This window comes from Sturnira hondurensis, unplaced genomic scaffold (genome assembly GCF_014824575.4).
Source record: "Sturnira hondurensis isolate 20B ecotype Veracruz unplaced genomic scaffold, ASM1482457v3 Scaffold0021143, whole genome shotgun sequence".
Classification (NCBI taxonomy): Eukaryota; Metazoa; Chordata; class Mammalia; order Chiroptera; family Phyllostomidae; genus Sturnira; species Sturnira hondurensis.
The window spans coordinates 1,923,143-1,937,737 of NW_028093774.1; the positions used below are offsets into that span (position 1 = coordinate 1,923,143).

Sequence of the window (14,595 nt, forward strand, 5' to 3'; positions counted from 1 at the left end):
CTAAGGCTTGGTCAGGCTAGCGTGCAGAGCAGCCAGGCCGGGACGGCCTACCCACGTGTTCTGGAAATAGCAAGCTGTGTGGCCAGAACACTGGAGGTTCTTCTGTCTGCAGACAGGGTCAAGGCCAGTGTCTATGAGGGCTGAGTGCGGTTGAGGCAGATGCTGGCAGGCCTCACCCAAGGGCTGCTGCCGTGCGGACCCAACAAGTTTGTTTGTACTGCCAGCCCTGGGCCCCAACAGCCCCCAACGGCCCTATCTCCGAATGGCATGTGGTGTGGAGAGAGGGCTGGGGCCAAGGGAGCCCCCCCACCCAACAGCTGCGTAGCCTCATGGAGGCTTGGCTCCGCCTCAGCTGTTTCCTTACCTGGCATCAGCTGTGTCAGGTGCCTGGCGCCCCGCAGTTCTCTGGGCCCCTGTAGAGAGGTGGCTGCCAGCCTAGGGTCCAGGCAATGGTGGGACCAGACAGCTGGCTAGGACAGGCCGGGGCCACTTTGGCTCAGATGGATTTGAGAAGCGGGGCGGCAAGGAGAGCAGATCCTGTGCTAAACGCTGAGCAGCCCCCTGTGGCAGGGCTCAGCCCACCGGCCGGAGCCCCAGGCCCGAAGGCAGAGGGAGCAGAGCCAGCCATCCACCCAGTGGGAGCACAAGTCACACAGGTTTGGAGGGCTTGGCCTCTGAGGATGACTCGAAGGCAAGGACACTGGTCGCCAGACCACAGAGCAGCACCCCTGAATGTCCTCAGTCACGTGTTTAATTGCAACAGCCCCCCTCCGAGCCTCCAGCAGAGCGAGAGTGCACGGCCCGCTCTCCCCAGCTCACGTGGCCTCTCGGCAGTGCTGCTCCTGCAGCCCAGAGCCGGGAACCCATCGGGGGCACCGCTGAGCTGCACCTAAGGGACAAGGGGTGAAAAGTACCCTATGGCAGTGGGCAGCTGAGTGGGGCTGGGGGCAGGTGGCCAGGAAGACAGCAGAGGAAATGGTGGAGGTGTGGACGCAGGGGTGCTCCAAACAGGAGACAGGGAGGCTGGAACAACTGGCCACATGTCCCTATGACTCCAGGTGACTGATGTCCTCATGCAAGAGGCTGCTCCCCCCTGGCTCATGTGACCCTCAGGCCAATACCAGGGCCCCTTGGGCCCCCTGGCCTTCTCAGGTCCCTAGCTGGGCAGGCCAAGACCAGGCCCCAGCTGACTGTCCTCGGTGTGGCTCCTGTCTATCCTGGGTGGTGGCCCAGTGGGGATACTCCCCTTTGCCTCCTCCAGCTACAACAACCTCTAGAAGCTGCCAGCGGGTCAGCCCCTGCGCAGGGGACCCACTACTCGAGCAGGCTCCGGGTGAGCCTCAGCGCGGCTTCATAGGTGACGAAGACCACCATGTTGACAGGGAAGGCGCGGCAGCAGTTGAGCGTCAGCCCCTTGAACAGGACCCGCGGCCCTTCCTCCCGCACACTGGTCACCACGCAGTGCAGGAGGCCCCTGTAGCGCCGCTGGCCCTGCCCGTCCGCTTGCAGGCGAGACTTGATCACGTCCATGGGGGTGGCCACAGCCCAGGCCAGGACTCCCGCACAGCCACCGGCCATCAGCACACCCAAGACATCTGCAGGGGGAGACCCACGTCAGAGTGCCTTCATTACAGGTGGAGCCAGAGGAGAGCGGGTGGGGCTCCCAGGGCAGGGCCCAGTTATAAGGGAGCGGGGCTCACTCCACCCACGTGACTCCCTCAAGACAAACGGAGCAGTCCTGACCCTCCCGGTAGAGGGCACTGAGATTCCCATCCCGGGAGGCACTGGGCAGCCAGTGTGACACACGACTCAATTCCCGCTGGCAGAGCCTGCACCCCCTTCCAGGCCCCAGCGCCCCACTCACCTGGCTGACTGTGGCCAGTGCGAGTGAGCCACTCGCAGAGGATGGAGTAGGAGAGGAAGTAGGTGGCGAAGGAGTGGCCGTCCCGGAACAGCAGGGCCGAGCTGCCCTTGTAGAGACCCCGCAGGCCCTCCTCACGGGCCACAGTGGCCAGGCAGTGCAGTGGCCCACGGTACCTGGGCCCAGGCACCGGACCTGCGGAAGGCGCAAGACACAAGGGCGGCGCCACTGCAACTGAGGCCGAGGATCTCCGCCTCATCTGCGCCTGCGCCTGCGTCTGCGCCTGCGCCTGCGTCTGCGTCTGCAGGCGGACCTTGGCCACCTCGGTAGGCGAGGTCAGGAACACCTAGACCAGAGACACGGCAGCTTTGAGGAGGCACCGGCACTGCCACACACTCCTGGACCTGGCGCCCCTGTCAGCCTCCAGTTCCCCGTGGCAACATGGGAGAACCTTAGCCAGAGAAGCTTCAGGCTGGCCTGTGGCCCTGGTGGAGGGGCGTTCAACGCCAACTCTGCCCACCAAAGCCAAATCCAGTGCTATCTTCGGCTACCCACTCACCCTGGCATAGTGTGGGCTGAGCACACAGTAGGTGTCGGGTAAATGTCTGTGAGTCCGGTTCATGAAAGCATTTAATCACATAATTAATCTGTTAATGACATATCAATGTACTACTTAATTAACATAAGCACTAAATGTCAGGCTAATAATACTAACATTTAACATGAGCCCTGGCTGGTATGGCTCAGTGGGTTGGTTGGGCGTTGTACCGCAAACTGAAAGGTCGCCGGTTTCATTCCCGGTGAAGGCACACGCCTGGGTTGTGGGTTCGATCCCCCATCAGGGCACATAAAAAAGGCAACCAGTCAATGTTTCTCTCGCACATCAATGTTTCTCCCTCTCCCCCACCCCCCGCCTTCCCCTTGCTCTAAAAATAAATAAATAAAATCTTCAAATGATAAAATCAATAAGCAAGTCCTCAAGCAAGGGTAAGAAATTATTTATTTATTTTTAGAGAGGGGAAGAGAGGGAGAGAAACATCGATGAGCAGTTGCCTCTTCCATGCGCCCCCTACTGGAGACCTGGCCTGCAACCCAGGCATGTGCCCTGGCTGCGAACTGAACCAGCTATCCTTTGATTCCCAGGCCAGCACTCAATCCACTGAGCCACACCAGCCAGGGCAAAGATAATAGTAATGTCTTTAAAAGATGTAACATCATGCCACTAATAATGTTTTTGCCATTTCATGGGGACTTCTGCCTGTCAGACTGCATGGGGGACTTTACATGTGATGTCACTTAATCCTCAGCATGATGCCACTTACCAATGAAGAGTCAGAGAGGCTCCCTGGTGTCCTCACGTCCCCTCAGCTAACAAGTCAGCTGAGTCCTCACCCATAGTCCCCCAGCCTCCATCCAGTCTCTGCCTGCCCTGAGCCTCAGTTTCCCTGCCCTCTGGGCTTGGCGACCTCTCAGGCACTCCCAGGCTCTCCCAGCCTCTGCCCACCCCTGCAGACCCAGGGACCCCTCATCCAGCCCACTCACACGGACGAGGCCAGAGATGAAACCTGACAGCGTGATGTCAGTCCTGGCGGGCTTGGCATCAGCACTGCCATACCGGAACCGGCAGATGTGAGCAAGGCAATGGTGGTAGGTGCCGAAAGACAGGGACGAGACCAGGGACACGGTGCACACAGGCAGCGAGAGGCCCCTGTAGAAGCCCCGCACCTGGTGGACAGGTGAACAGGACCCAAGGGCCCAAGTCAGGCCAGAGGTCCGGCCAGGAGGTCCAGGGGACAGCCCCGTCTTGTCCATGCAGGCCCTCCCTGGCTGTGGGGCTCTGGCGGAGCACTCACTGCCTAGCACCCCAGGAGCCTGAGCTGTGAAAGGGGGTCCCCGTACATTGGGACAAGGAAGTGACAAGACAGAGGGCCGAGCTGGGCCTGGGGCCACTGTGTGAGGAGGGGGTTGCTGCACTAGCGTGCTTGGTGGTGGCTGTGTTCCTTTTGCTCATCCCTGGCCAGCACCAAGCCCCAATTTCACCTTTGTAAATGTCCCTGTGTCCCTCCTCTGGAAAGACCTCTGACCTGGATCCTGGGGACAGATCCCTCCACCCAGCACCACTAGTGCCCAGGCTACAGGGGACAGAAATGCAAAAACGCAGCCCACCCTCCAGACCTTCAGAGCCCCGGCACACCCCCTCTCAACCTCTCCTGGAGGTAGGACCTCCTTCAAAATCCCTGTATGCTAGACACCCCAGCTCTGGCCCCCAGAAGACTCCAGGAGGCCAATGCTACTGTTCGCCTTTGGAAGGCGAGAGAACCAAGGTTCCGAGCAGGGATGAGCACCGTCTGGTTTGTTGGCGAGTGGCAAGCCAGGGGTCCAAGGCCCCGACACCCCTGCCCATCACCCTGACCCCGCCTACCCGTTCTTGGCGATACATGTCCTGGACACACTGCCAGATGCCTGTGTACTTGGGCTCCGTCTGGATCCTGACCTGTGGGAGAAGTGGGCTTCAGGAGCGGGTGGCTGTGGGCCTGGGGCAAGGGCAGCTCCCACTCCTGGATTGCCATGGCCATGCTGACGGTGGGCAGAGCAGGGACAGCAAGCACCAGGCGAGAGGAGACACCTGAAGCACAGGCTGGAAGAGAGTGAACAGCAGTCGTGAGGGCGGTGGGGCGGGCTAGGTCAGGTGAGCATGCTAGAGGGCACTTCTGGCCAGGGGATGGGGTACAGGAGACTCTCAGGGTGGCCCACACACAGGCAGGGGCCCTGGGACATGGGGCAGGGCCTGACTGTGGCTGCACCTTCACCGTGTCCAGGGGGTAGCCCACGGCAACACCGCAGATGCCTGGAAGGAAAGCAGAGGAATGTGTGAGGATGGAGGGAGCAGCGGGGAGGGACAGACACACACTCCTCGTCCACATGATGACTCATCAATGCAAGAGCCGCCCCGTTTTGAAAAGGAGGACACACAGACTCCGAGAGGCTGCTGGCAATTTCTTCTGCCTGGAGTCTTGGCCCACAGATGTCTCTTTCTGAAAGCCTAGGCTGCTCCCCGGCCTTTCCTCCAGTATCAGCTTTTGAGAGAACTGGTCCAACGCTTGCTGGGCCCTGTCTCCAGGCCAGGCAGCGCTGGCCCTCAAGCCTTAGGCTGTGAAGGGTTTGTCTGGGGGTGGGAGCTTCACCAAGGGCTGCCTGGAACCCCGAGTGTGTTGATCTGAGCCCTGTCCCGTGGCCTTGCTGCTGTCTCACAGCCTGCCGTCTCTGCCTCTAGGACTAGAGTCCCCCAAGGACAAGGCCTACCCCTGGTCCGTGTGACCCAGGACCCAGCAGAGAGAAGGGGCCCTTTCTGCCCAGGCCTCCCATGGGCCACGGAGGAAACATCCAGGATTCAGGAGCCCTTCCAGGCTGTGTGATCTCGGGCAAATCAATCCCCTTCTCTGAGCCTCCTCCTCAGACAGCAGCTGGCCTCAGGCCCTGCACACAGTAGGACCTCAGCAAGACCCCTCCCCTCCCACCCTGTTCTCAGAAGTGTGGTCCCAGGAGCCCTCCACTGTTTCACATGATCAGGCGAGGGCCGAAGCATCCTCAGCAGCCCGCAGAGGGGATGGCTGGGCAGAGCCAGAGCCCCGCCTGAGCCCGTTTCCCAAAGGGCAGTTACCCTTCTGGGCTGGTCTTTCACAACGAGCCCTTTCCTTAGAAACCAAAACAGTCCAGGGCCCAGCCTGGCCGATTACACACTCATACGTGGCCATGGGGTGGGGGCGGCCGGCCCGCCCCTCCTCTGCCCACAGCTTCCAGAAAGTCGCTGTCCACTCTCTCCCAGGGCCCACCTGGCCCTCTCCCTGCAGGCCATGCCCAGCCCCCACCTGGCCTATGCTGAGACCTGGAACTGCCTTCAGCCTCCCCAGCTGAGCCCCCCCCACACACCCAGCCTGCGCTGCTACCCGAGTCTTCCAGGAGCTGACTGTCCTCCCTGCACCCAGCACCCATGGCCCACTCCAGGTCCCAGCCACTTCTGGGGTGACTCCTCAAACCCTGCATCTGCCAGAGCCCACCCCCGGGGCAGAGACACCCCGAGAAGGAGCAGCCCCGCAAACAAGGTCCTGCTTTCCCCCTGTCACCTCCAATGGCTCCAGCAATGAAATCCATGGACTGTGCGGGGGATGGGGAAGGCCCTGGGGCTCCCTGCCTGAGCACAGTACAGTGCGGCTGCCGCCACCGGGATGGCCTCTGCAGCTCCTCTCAGCCCTTAAATAGCTGCAGTGGGGGCAGGGGGCAGGAAGCAGGAGTCCACTGACCAGTGGCCCAGAAGGCAGAGGTCATGCTGGGAAGCAGGCAGGTCAATGCCCACCTGGAATCTCCCCCACCCCCACAAAGGCCCTTTGCCCGGGTGCCCTCAGGAGCAGGACCCAGCTGTGGGAAGTCTGGGGGAGGCCAGGGAGCTGTCAGGCTCTGGGGAAACGGGCTCACTGTCCACAGGGCCCGCAGGTGGGGGTCCCAGACCATAGCTAGACTCTTCCTGGGGAGGTCCAGGGATGGGGATGTGATGTCCCTGTCCCTCCGAGCCCCTGCTCAGGCCTCATTTGTGTCCTTGGGTCTCCCTGACGCCCCTAGAACTGTTCCTGCCCTGGGAACCCTCCAGGCTGCTTCACTAACACCCTCAGCAAACACTGGCCAGGCCGGGCGGAGGCCAGGCCAGGTCCTCAAGGAGTCCAGCTGGCTGGGAGGGAGTGGGGACAATGGGCCCCGCTGCCTGACACCAGGGAGGCCGGCCAGAGCCCTCCAGGATCCAGCATGAACACCAGCCACTCGGGCCTGTTCCAGGCCCTTCACAGTGCCCAGGGCCCACACTGTCCTTGCTGTGTCCACATTTGTCTTCCCTGTCCCCAGGGCCTGGGCAAACCCTCCTCCTCCTCGCTGCGCCCCCAGTGCCCAGCGCAGACCCAGCACGAGCAGAGCTCGCTGAGCCAGGGAACCAAGCCCCACGGGACCCACCAAACAGGACACTCATGGAAGGGAAGCTGCTCTGCCAGGAAGCTGCTTCCGTCCTTTCCTCACTCAAAACCATTGCAGCCCTGCAAGGACCCTGAGACTCAGAGAGACCATGAACTTGCCTGAGGTGTTCCCTGACCAAAAACCTGGAGGGGCAGGGGAGAGGGGAAGTGGTAACATCACGGGGTCCATGGTTTTCTTTTGGCTCTGCAACCTAGGAAGGCTGTGTTTTTTCCTACTGGGAAACATCGTTTATTCCTTTGCATGAGATATTTTAACGTGTACTTTTTTATTTTCTCATCAAATAGACTTTAAGATCAAAACAGTCGAATTACAAGGAAAGAGGATCCAGCTACAGATAAGGGACACACCGCGGCAGGCCAGGCGCAATCTCGCACCTTACAGCCCCTACCACAGAAGAGTGACGTCACCCAGTGTGCGACCTCACCACCAAGGCAGGCTTTGAAGATAGCAGCAAAGGCTGAGAAGCGCGGACAGGTGTGCCAGCGAGGATGTGGGGAGAGTGCCAGTGAGTGTGGGAAACGAGTGAGTGTGAAACGGACGACTGAGAGCCACACCCAGAGGAGATCGTGCCACAAAGGGGTATGGAATTCGGTTTTTGAGACTCGAATGTTTCGATGTTTTTGAATGCGGAAGCAAAAAAAAAAAAACATCGAAAAGGCCTTGCTCACATTGGCCGAAGGTGTCCTTCGAGAGAGCCCTGTGAAGAGCAGAAAATGGGGTGTCAGCAGTGGGGGGGGAGCGTGACGGGCAGGGCAGCCTCAAGTTCCACTAATTGCCCTCCACCACCCTGTGCTCTCTTTCTGGCTGCAAAATAAACCACTCTCTCCATCTTAACTCTGAAGAGTTATTTTCATTCCTCATCTTAACTATCCAATCCATCTATTTTATTTGTGCTTTCACCTGGGAGTGCTTGCTGACTTTATAATTTTCTTTAATTTGTTTAAAGATTTTATTTATTTATCTTTAGAGAGGGGAAGGGAGGGAGAAAAAGAGGGAGAGAAACATCAGTGTCTGGTTGCTTCTCATGCGCCCCCTACTAGGACCTGGCCCACAACCCAAGCATGTGCCCTGACTGGGAATCGAACCGGCAACTCTTTGGTTCTCAGGCCAGCACTCAATCCATGGAGCCACACCAGCCAGGGCTATACTTTTCTTTAAACGAAAAACCAAAAAATGCACAGAAAAATCAAGTCTGCGACTTCACTTTTAAATGTACTTGCTCAGCTTACCACTGCGTTTCACTTGTGTTATATAGTCCAGTTCTTTTTATTTTATTTTATTTTATTTTATTTAGACAAAGGGGAAGGGAAGGAGAAAGAGAGGAAGAGAAACATCGGTGGGTGGTTGCCTCTCGCACGCCCCCATCTGGGGACCTGGCCTGCAACCGAGGCACGTGCAACCGAACCTGCGACCCCCTTGTTCACTGGCTGGCACTCAATCCACTGAGCCACACTGGCCAGGGCTAGAGCCCAGTTCTCATCAACATCAAAACTTACAGCAATAAAAAAAAGTAATGTGGGGAAAATGGGGACAACTGTACCTGAACGACAATAAAAACATAATGAAAATAAAAATAAACATTGCAAGCCCAGGCAGCCCTGTCAGGGCAGGCCACATGTCCTGGCAGGTGGACCTGCAGACTGGCTCCAGGCAGGCTGAGAGCTAGCAGTGGGCAGCCTCGCCACGCCTGCCCAGCCATTTGGGAGCAGGGGACACAAGTTGCCAGTGGCAGCTGCCACGGCAGAGGGCAAAGGGCAGGATGTGGCCCATCCAAGGCCAGCCCCGATGCCTGTCCTGGACTTCGAGAGAGGCAGTTTAGTCTGGTTAGCAGCCAAGCTGCCTGTGTTCAAACCACACTCTATGGCTCATGAGAGCTCTGGGGCCTGGGGCCTGCCCCTTGACCCTTCTGAGCCTCCATTTCTGTATCCAGTAAATGGGGATGGTACCTGCCTCAAATCTGCGACCAGTCAGGGCAAGCTCCAAGCATGTCCCTGTGGAAGTGGTCAGCCAAATGCCGAGGCTGCATCAATAGGAGCATAGGTTCCAGAAGGAAGGAGGTGACAGGCCTGTTGAGAACAGGGCAAATACAGTCGGTGTTTGGATTCACCCACAGATGAATCCATGAGTGTAAGGCTGATGCCTTGGCTGATGAGGGAGCTTGAAGGGCGTCGTCTACGTGAGAGAACAGGGGGCCATCTAGCCCCATGTTTCCTACAGAGCGTTCAGCATGGGAAGTGCCGATCATGCTGTGGCACCTGAGCCAAGAGCCCAGAAATTGCCCTGCGTACCTTTCTCCCTGCAACCCACATCAGGTGAGGCATGACGTCCTGTGGTCAGACCACTGAAGTTCAAGTTCAGGTCCACTTTGGCAATCCATCCGCACAGCCCCCCTCTGCATTATCTACCCCCCCACAACAGTCTAGTCCTGCCCAGGCCCTCCCCTCATGCAACAAACACTGCTGGGTGGCACGCTCCAGGCCCAGGGACACAGCAGTTAACACAGACCAGTGTCTAGAGGGTGGCAAGGGCCAAGGAGAGAGACATGTGGGGGGAGGGAACAGGGAGCAGTGGGGTGAGGGAGGCAGTGTTAGAAAAGGTATTTGAGACAAGCATGTTCCCTCAGTCACTGCAGCCAAGTTCCATCTGCCTTTTGTCTAGCAAACATGCCCAAACCCTACCCTTCCTCACAGCAGAAATGGAAAACATGCCACCTCTCTGACTAGGCTGCTTCCTACAGGTCCAAGCATCTCCCCACTCAGCTGTGAGCTTCTGGTAGGCAGAGTCGTGCTGGCCTTGTCTCTGAGCCCACCCCACCCAGCATAGGGCAGGCACCCTGCGGAGGCTTGCTGAATAAAGTGCATGAGTAGACAAGTCAGTGAATGGATGAGTGGTAAGCTGGATGAATGGGTGGGTGGGTGGGGGGTAGATAAATGGGTGAGAGGGTCTGTGGATGGATGGATGGATAATGAGAAGATAGATGGATGGGTTAGTGGGTGAGTGGATGGCAGGGTGAGTGGGTGGGCAGATGGATCAAAGGGTGAATGGAGAGGTGGATGAATAGATGGATGGATGGGTGGGTGGATGAATGGATGAACTGATGGATAGATGGATGACAGAATGGATGAGTGGATGGGAGTAAATAAATGAGGGAACAGGTGTGTGGAGAGATGGGTGGATAGATGGACAGAAGAATGAGTGGGTAGGTGGGTAGATGGGTGAGTGGGTGGGTGGCTGGATAAATGGGTGGTGAATTGGTAGATAGATGGATGGTGAGTAGGTGGATAGATGGATGGATAGATAAATAGATGGCTTGATGGATGAATGGATAGATAGACCGATGATAGATGGACATTTGAATGGACCCAGGCCAGAGTCAGATGCTCACACTTGGCTTGACCTGACTCAGTAAATGGCAAAGAGGCCTTGGGGTAGCTGGGCAGACTGGGGTCTTAGTTCGGGAGAGCCTCGCCTGGTTTGGGGGGAATACTCAAGCTGAGTCTTGCATGGATGGCAAGACACAGAGCCCATGGCTGCCTGCTGGGGCCACCCCTTCCAATTGGAAGGGTTATTGTTATTAGCAGTTAGGCCTGTCTTCAGCCTCCTCCACCAGCACCGGAATGCGCCATGTTCAGCCCCACCCAGCCGGAGCAGGGAAGGCCACACTGCCCTCTAGGGGGAGACAGACATCGAGCCAACACCTCAAGCCCGGACCTACACAAAGGGCTCTGGGAAAGGAGGCGCTGCGATGGCCCCCTTGGGCTGGCTGGGCCAGGCCCCCTGGTGGCCCTGGTGCCCCAAGAAACTTGACACACCCTAAATGCATTTTCACCGTTCATAACAAAAGGAATCGCTACCAGTTATTTTAAAAATCCAGACAGAAGAGACCACAGGAAGTGAGAGCCCCTCCGCCCAGGCCTGGGCCCTGCCGTCCAGTCCGGGGCAGGTAAACAGGAATTTTTTCCCCCTATCTTTTCGCGATTTTGCTTCTTTTCCTTATCAGCGCCTCTGGAACACTGTGCCACAGGAACTGCTTCCTGCTGGGGTTCAGCCACAGTCCCAGTGAAATGGCCCTGGGGACAGGAGGCGGAGCCATCTCTCCCCTGGGGCCTGCCTGTGGTGTCCGAGACCAGCCCCTGGCCTCAGCACATGCTGTTCTCTGCCTTCTCCTGTCCTCTCGCTTCCCCTGCGGTGCCAACTCCAGCTTCACCTACAACTCAGCCCAGGGTTCCAGTGAGGGCACACTGCCCTCCTCTGGCCACTGCCCCCTCCCCCATGCCTCCTCACACTGACTGTCCGCCAGGGACATGCTCAGTGCCCTTAAAGAGGGCACAGCCCGGCCAGCTTCCGGGGCCCAGCCCAGCCCAGGCCTGCCCAGAGGGTGCACTCCGCGAGGCCTGCATGGTTTTATGGACAACTTGGCTGTGCACTGCATCTGTGACACTTGGCTGAGCCCTGTCAGCTGTGCCCTCCTGTCCTGCTCAGGCTCGATCCAAGCTGCTGACCTCCCCTTTGGTCCTCAGGGCAGTCAGGGACTCCCCCAGCAGGCCCCCTTTAGTTCTATTTTTAGACTAAAAATTTGCCAAGTGTATATTTATATCACTGCCCATCTTGGGTTTCTGGGCATCTCATCCAGCCAAGCTGGCCTCCCCAGGCCGAGTGAGCTTCAAATGCCACGGAGCATGGCAGAGGGAGGCCCACAGCACACCTAGACAGGTCGCCCAGGGGAAACGGAACCTCTCCGGCCGAAGGAAGAGGCAAGAAACCCACCCAGCATTTTGGCAACTTCAGGTTAAATGAATTCAACAGAGAGAAGTAAATTTCTCTATATCTACACAATGAGAGACCTCTGGGCACCACGGGTCGGGGCTGGGGAGCCACCAGGACAGTGGCTGACTGTCCTCAGGTGGCCCCAGGTCCTTCATATCTGAGGCCCAGGGCAGGCTCAGCGGAGAGGCCTGTCCACTCTGTGGTGGACTTGACGAGCTGCCCAAGAGACAGCCACACAGCCAACAGCCGTTCACATGGAGAAAGAGGTGCGTCGGGCAGAGCCGGCTCCGGTCGAGGCCAGGCCACACACCAGCCGCTGGTCCTCGGCTCCTCACCACGAAGCCACGCACTTGCTCCCAGAGGCATCGTCTTCAGGTAGAGGACCTTCTGGGGCCCGGATTCTCCACCCCTGGTCCAGAGGGTGGGATGTGCCCTCAGGAAAACCTTCAGTGCCTCAGCCAGTTAATCAACTCTTTTTCAAAATCAAGGTGATGTTGGTTTATAACATTATAGAAACTAACTCTTCTGTCTCCTGGAAAGGTGTCAACAGAGACCTACAGAGAGAGCCAGGCCATCTCACCCCGGCACCGCAGGCCCCTGGCCACCCGCACACTGTCCCCTGCACAGCCTAACTCCCCGGGCCACACAGCCACACAGCAGGTCTGTGGCCTGCCCCCAAGCCCCCACTCACCCTGAGCTCCAGCCTTGCCCCCACCCCCAACTCCGGGTCCAAACACCCCTTTCACTGAACTCAGTGGGTTACAGGGTGGAGAAGAGAACTGAGGCGCTTGCTTTTCCTGCCGGTGTTTCTAATTTTCCACACCGAACCTACCTTTTGTAAAGCATGACAAACCCTGTACCAAACATAAACTCCGCCCCACACTTTTCGGTAACCTGGCTTGAACCCCGGTCCCCTGGGCACTCCCTCCTCACTCGCTGTGCTCCTGCTGCTCTGTCCTTGGAGCCCTCCTGCCTCTCAAACGCTGGCCCTCCCCTGGGAGGGGAGTGACAGGAGGACTCTGAGAAAGCACTTTCTGTGCTGTCATTTTATCCTTAGGAAATGAATGAAAACAACAGACCCCTCACTGGTATAATAATGCAGGCTGGAAGCTGTGGTGTTGCATGGACTTGGCAATGACTTTATGTTTTCCTTTCTGGTCTCTCCCTAACTGCCAGGGAGGCAGCAGAGGTCAGGGAGGAATGTCTGCCTCTTTCCCACGCCCACCAGCATGGAGTGACGCTCTGTCACTCTGTGCCACCTGGGTGACTCTCTCACAACACAGATGTACGTGCCTCCTCCGTGCGAGGTTTTCAGGAGAAACGTGGTTTTACAGTTTGGTAACCGAGCAAGCAGTGCACCCAAGTGACCCCATCTGCTCCCAGCGCCTGCCTTGACCCCTTCCTCCCTTCCCCAGAGGCTGCCCTACACTGCTCCCCACAGACAGGACCTTTGTGCTCACACCCAACAAGCCCCAGCTTGAACACCGGATCCCTCAACACCAGCCCCACCTCTAAGCTGGAGGTCTGCAGGGTCCCCTGCCGCCCGCCCAGGTCCCTCCCCTGGTCCCTGCAGGAATTGCCCAAAGGGGACCTCCCTCTAAGGAGCTTCCCAAAGCTCAGCTATCGAGTGTCTTCTGTGTCCCAGACTGCTGGGCCCCTAGGGAGTCAGGACTGTCCCCCAGTGGGGCAGAGGTGCAGCGGCCACCAGAACCAGAAGGTGTCTTCACACCAGACCATGAAGCAGGCAACTCCATCAAATACAGCAGGACTCACTGCAGGGCAACTGGCCTCCGGGAAGACTGGGGCGGAGCGAGCGCAGCCGCCCCGCCAGCTCGGCAGATGCTCCCCTGCTTCTCCACTGCCAGACCCCGCACAGCACAGTTCACAGTGCGGCTCGGGCCCGGGGGACGGACCAGGCCAGGGGACAAGGATGCGGTAGTGCCAGGGGCCGTGTACCTCCTCGTGGTCTTGTGACAGATGACTGCTTGTAACTGACACTATCACCAGCTTGATGTTCATCTAGGTTGTCATGCCGTCCAGCTGTTACAGACAAAAGTATTCACGGTCACATTTTAAAGAGCACAGACCATCGACCATCAACCAGAAGGCACTGAGGAGCTCAGGGAGGACAGTGAGGACGGTCAGAGGTCACAGTGGGAAACTTTGATCTGGGATGTGAGATAGAGCTGGTTCTGTTCCATCCGCATCTATCTGTACAAGGGCTCATGCAGACTGCCCCAGGCAGGACATTGAAGGCACCTGTATTGTTCAACCTTTTCATTTGAGTTATTGCACAGTTAAGGTACTTGGCTTCCTCTCAAACCTCCCAAACGGGGATGGATGCCGCAGGCTATTGCACTTGGCCTCCTGGGGCCTGGACAACCCAGGGACACCCCTTCCTAGAGGTGAGTCACCTGGATACAGGCTGTCCCGTTCAATGGTCATGGTCTGGAGGCCTCCTGCCACCTGAGCATCCCCACGGTCAACTACTGCCCATTCGAGTCTGAGCTTCTTCTGAGGCCCACGTGCTACTGCTTGTCTGGCGCATTGGCCACTTTTCCCCCTCTTCCCTCTGCCGACCCCCAGCCTCCTTGAGCCTGGCACTGTGTCAGAGAGGCTGGTGATATTCGAGCCCAGGCCTCCAGACCCCTAATTCAGGACCCACCAGCCATCAGGAGCACTGGACTGAGTCAGCAGACCTGGGTGTGGGTCTCTTCTTAGGGACTGTGCTGTTCAGAGTCTAAGAAGAAACAAAAACCACACTGGTGGTTGGCTTCCCAGTGGCCTCTGTATCACTACGCTTTCCTGACGGCTTACGTCTGCCTGCTGTATGTCTTCTAGTACCAAATACATAGCATCTTTAAGACCTGTCTATGAGGTATATCTGTTGTAATCTCCATCCTGACATCAGAACCGCTAAAACGAGAGTTACGAGAACTCTGTGCTCT

The 14,595-nt window shown here is 57.9% G+C and overlaps 1 protein-coding gene across 2 annotated transcripts; it reads right to left on the minus strand.

The window, feature by feature from the left end:
- Window positions 1-729: 729 nt before the first annotated feature.
- Window positions 730-6,103, minus strand: SLC25A47 (solute carrier family 25 member 47). Of its 2 annotated transcripts, XM_037031697.1 has the most exons (6): window positions 5,986-6,103; window positions 4,666-4,709; window positions 4,284-4,355; window positions 3,404-3,586; window positions 1,865-2,207; window positions 730-1,595 (listed from the first exon to the last, which is right to left on the minus strand). In XM_037031697.1, the coding sequence occupies exons 1-6, from the start codon at window positions 6,011-6,013 to the stop codon at window positions 1,315-1,317; spliced, it is 951 nt and encodes a 316-aa protein (XP_036887592.1). In that variant the 5' UTR covers window positions 6,014-6,103; the 3' UTR covers window positions 730-1,314. The 2 variants fall into 2 exon arrangements, with proteins under 2 accessions (XP_036887592.1, XP_036887593.1); XM_037031698.1 differs by lacking the exons at window positions 4,666-4,709; window positions 5,986-6,103 and adding an exon at window positions 4,488-4,657.
- Between the last annotated feature and the right edge of the window lie 8,492 nt (window positions 6,104-14,595).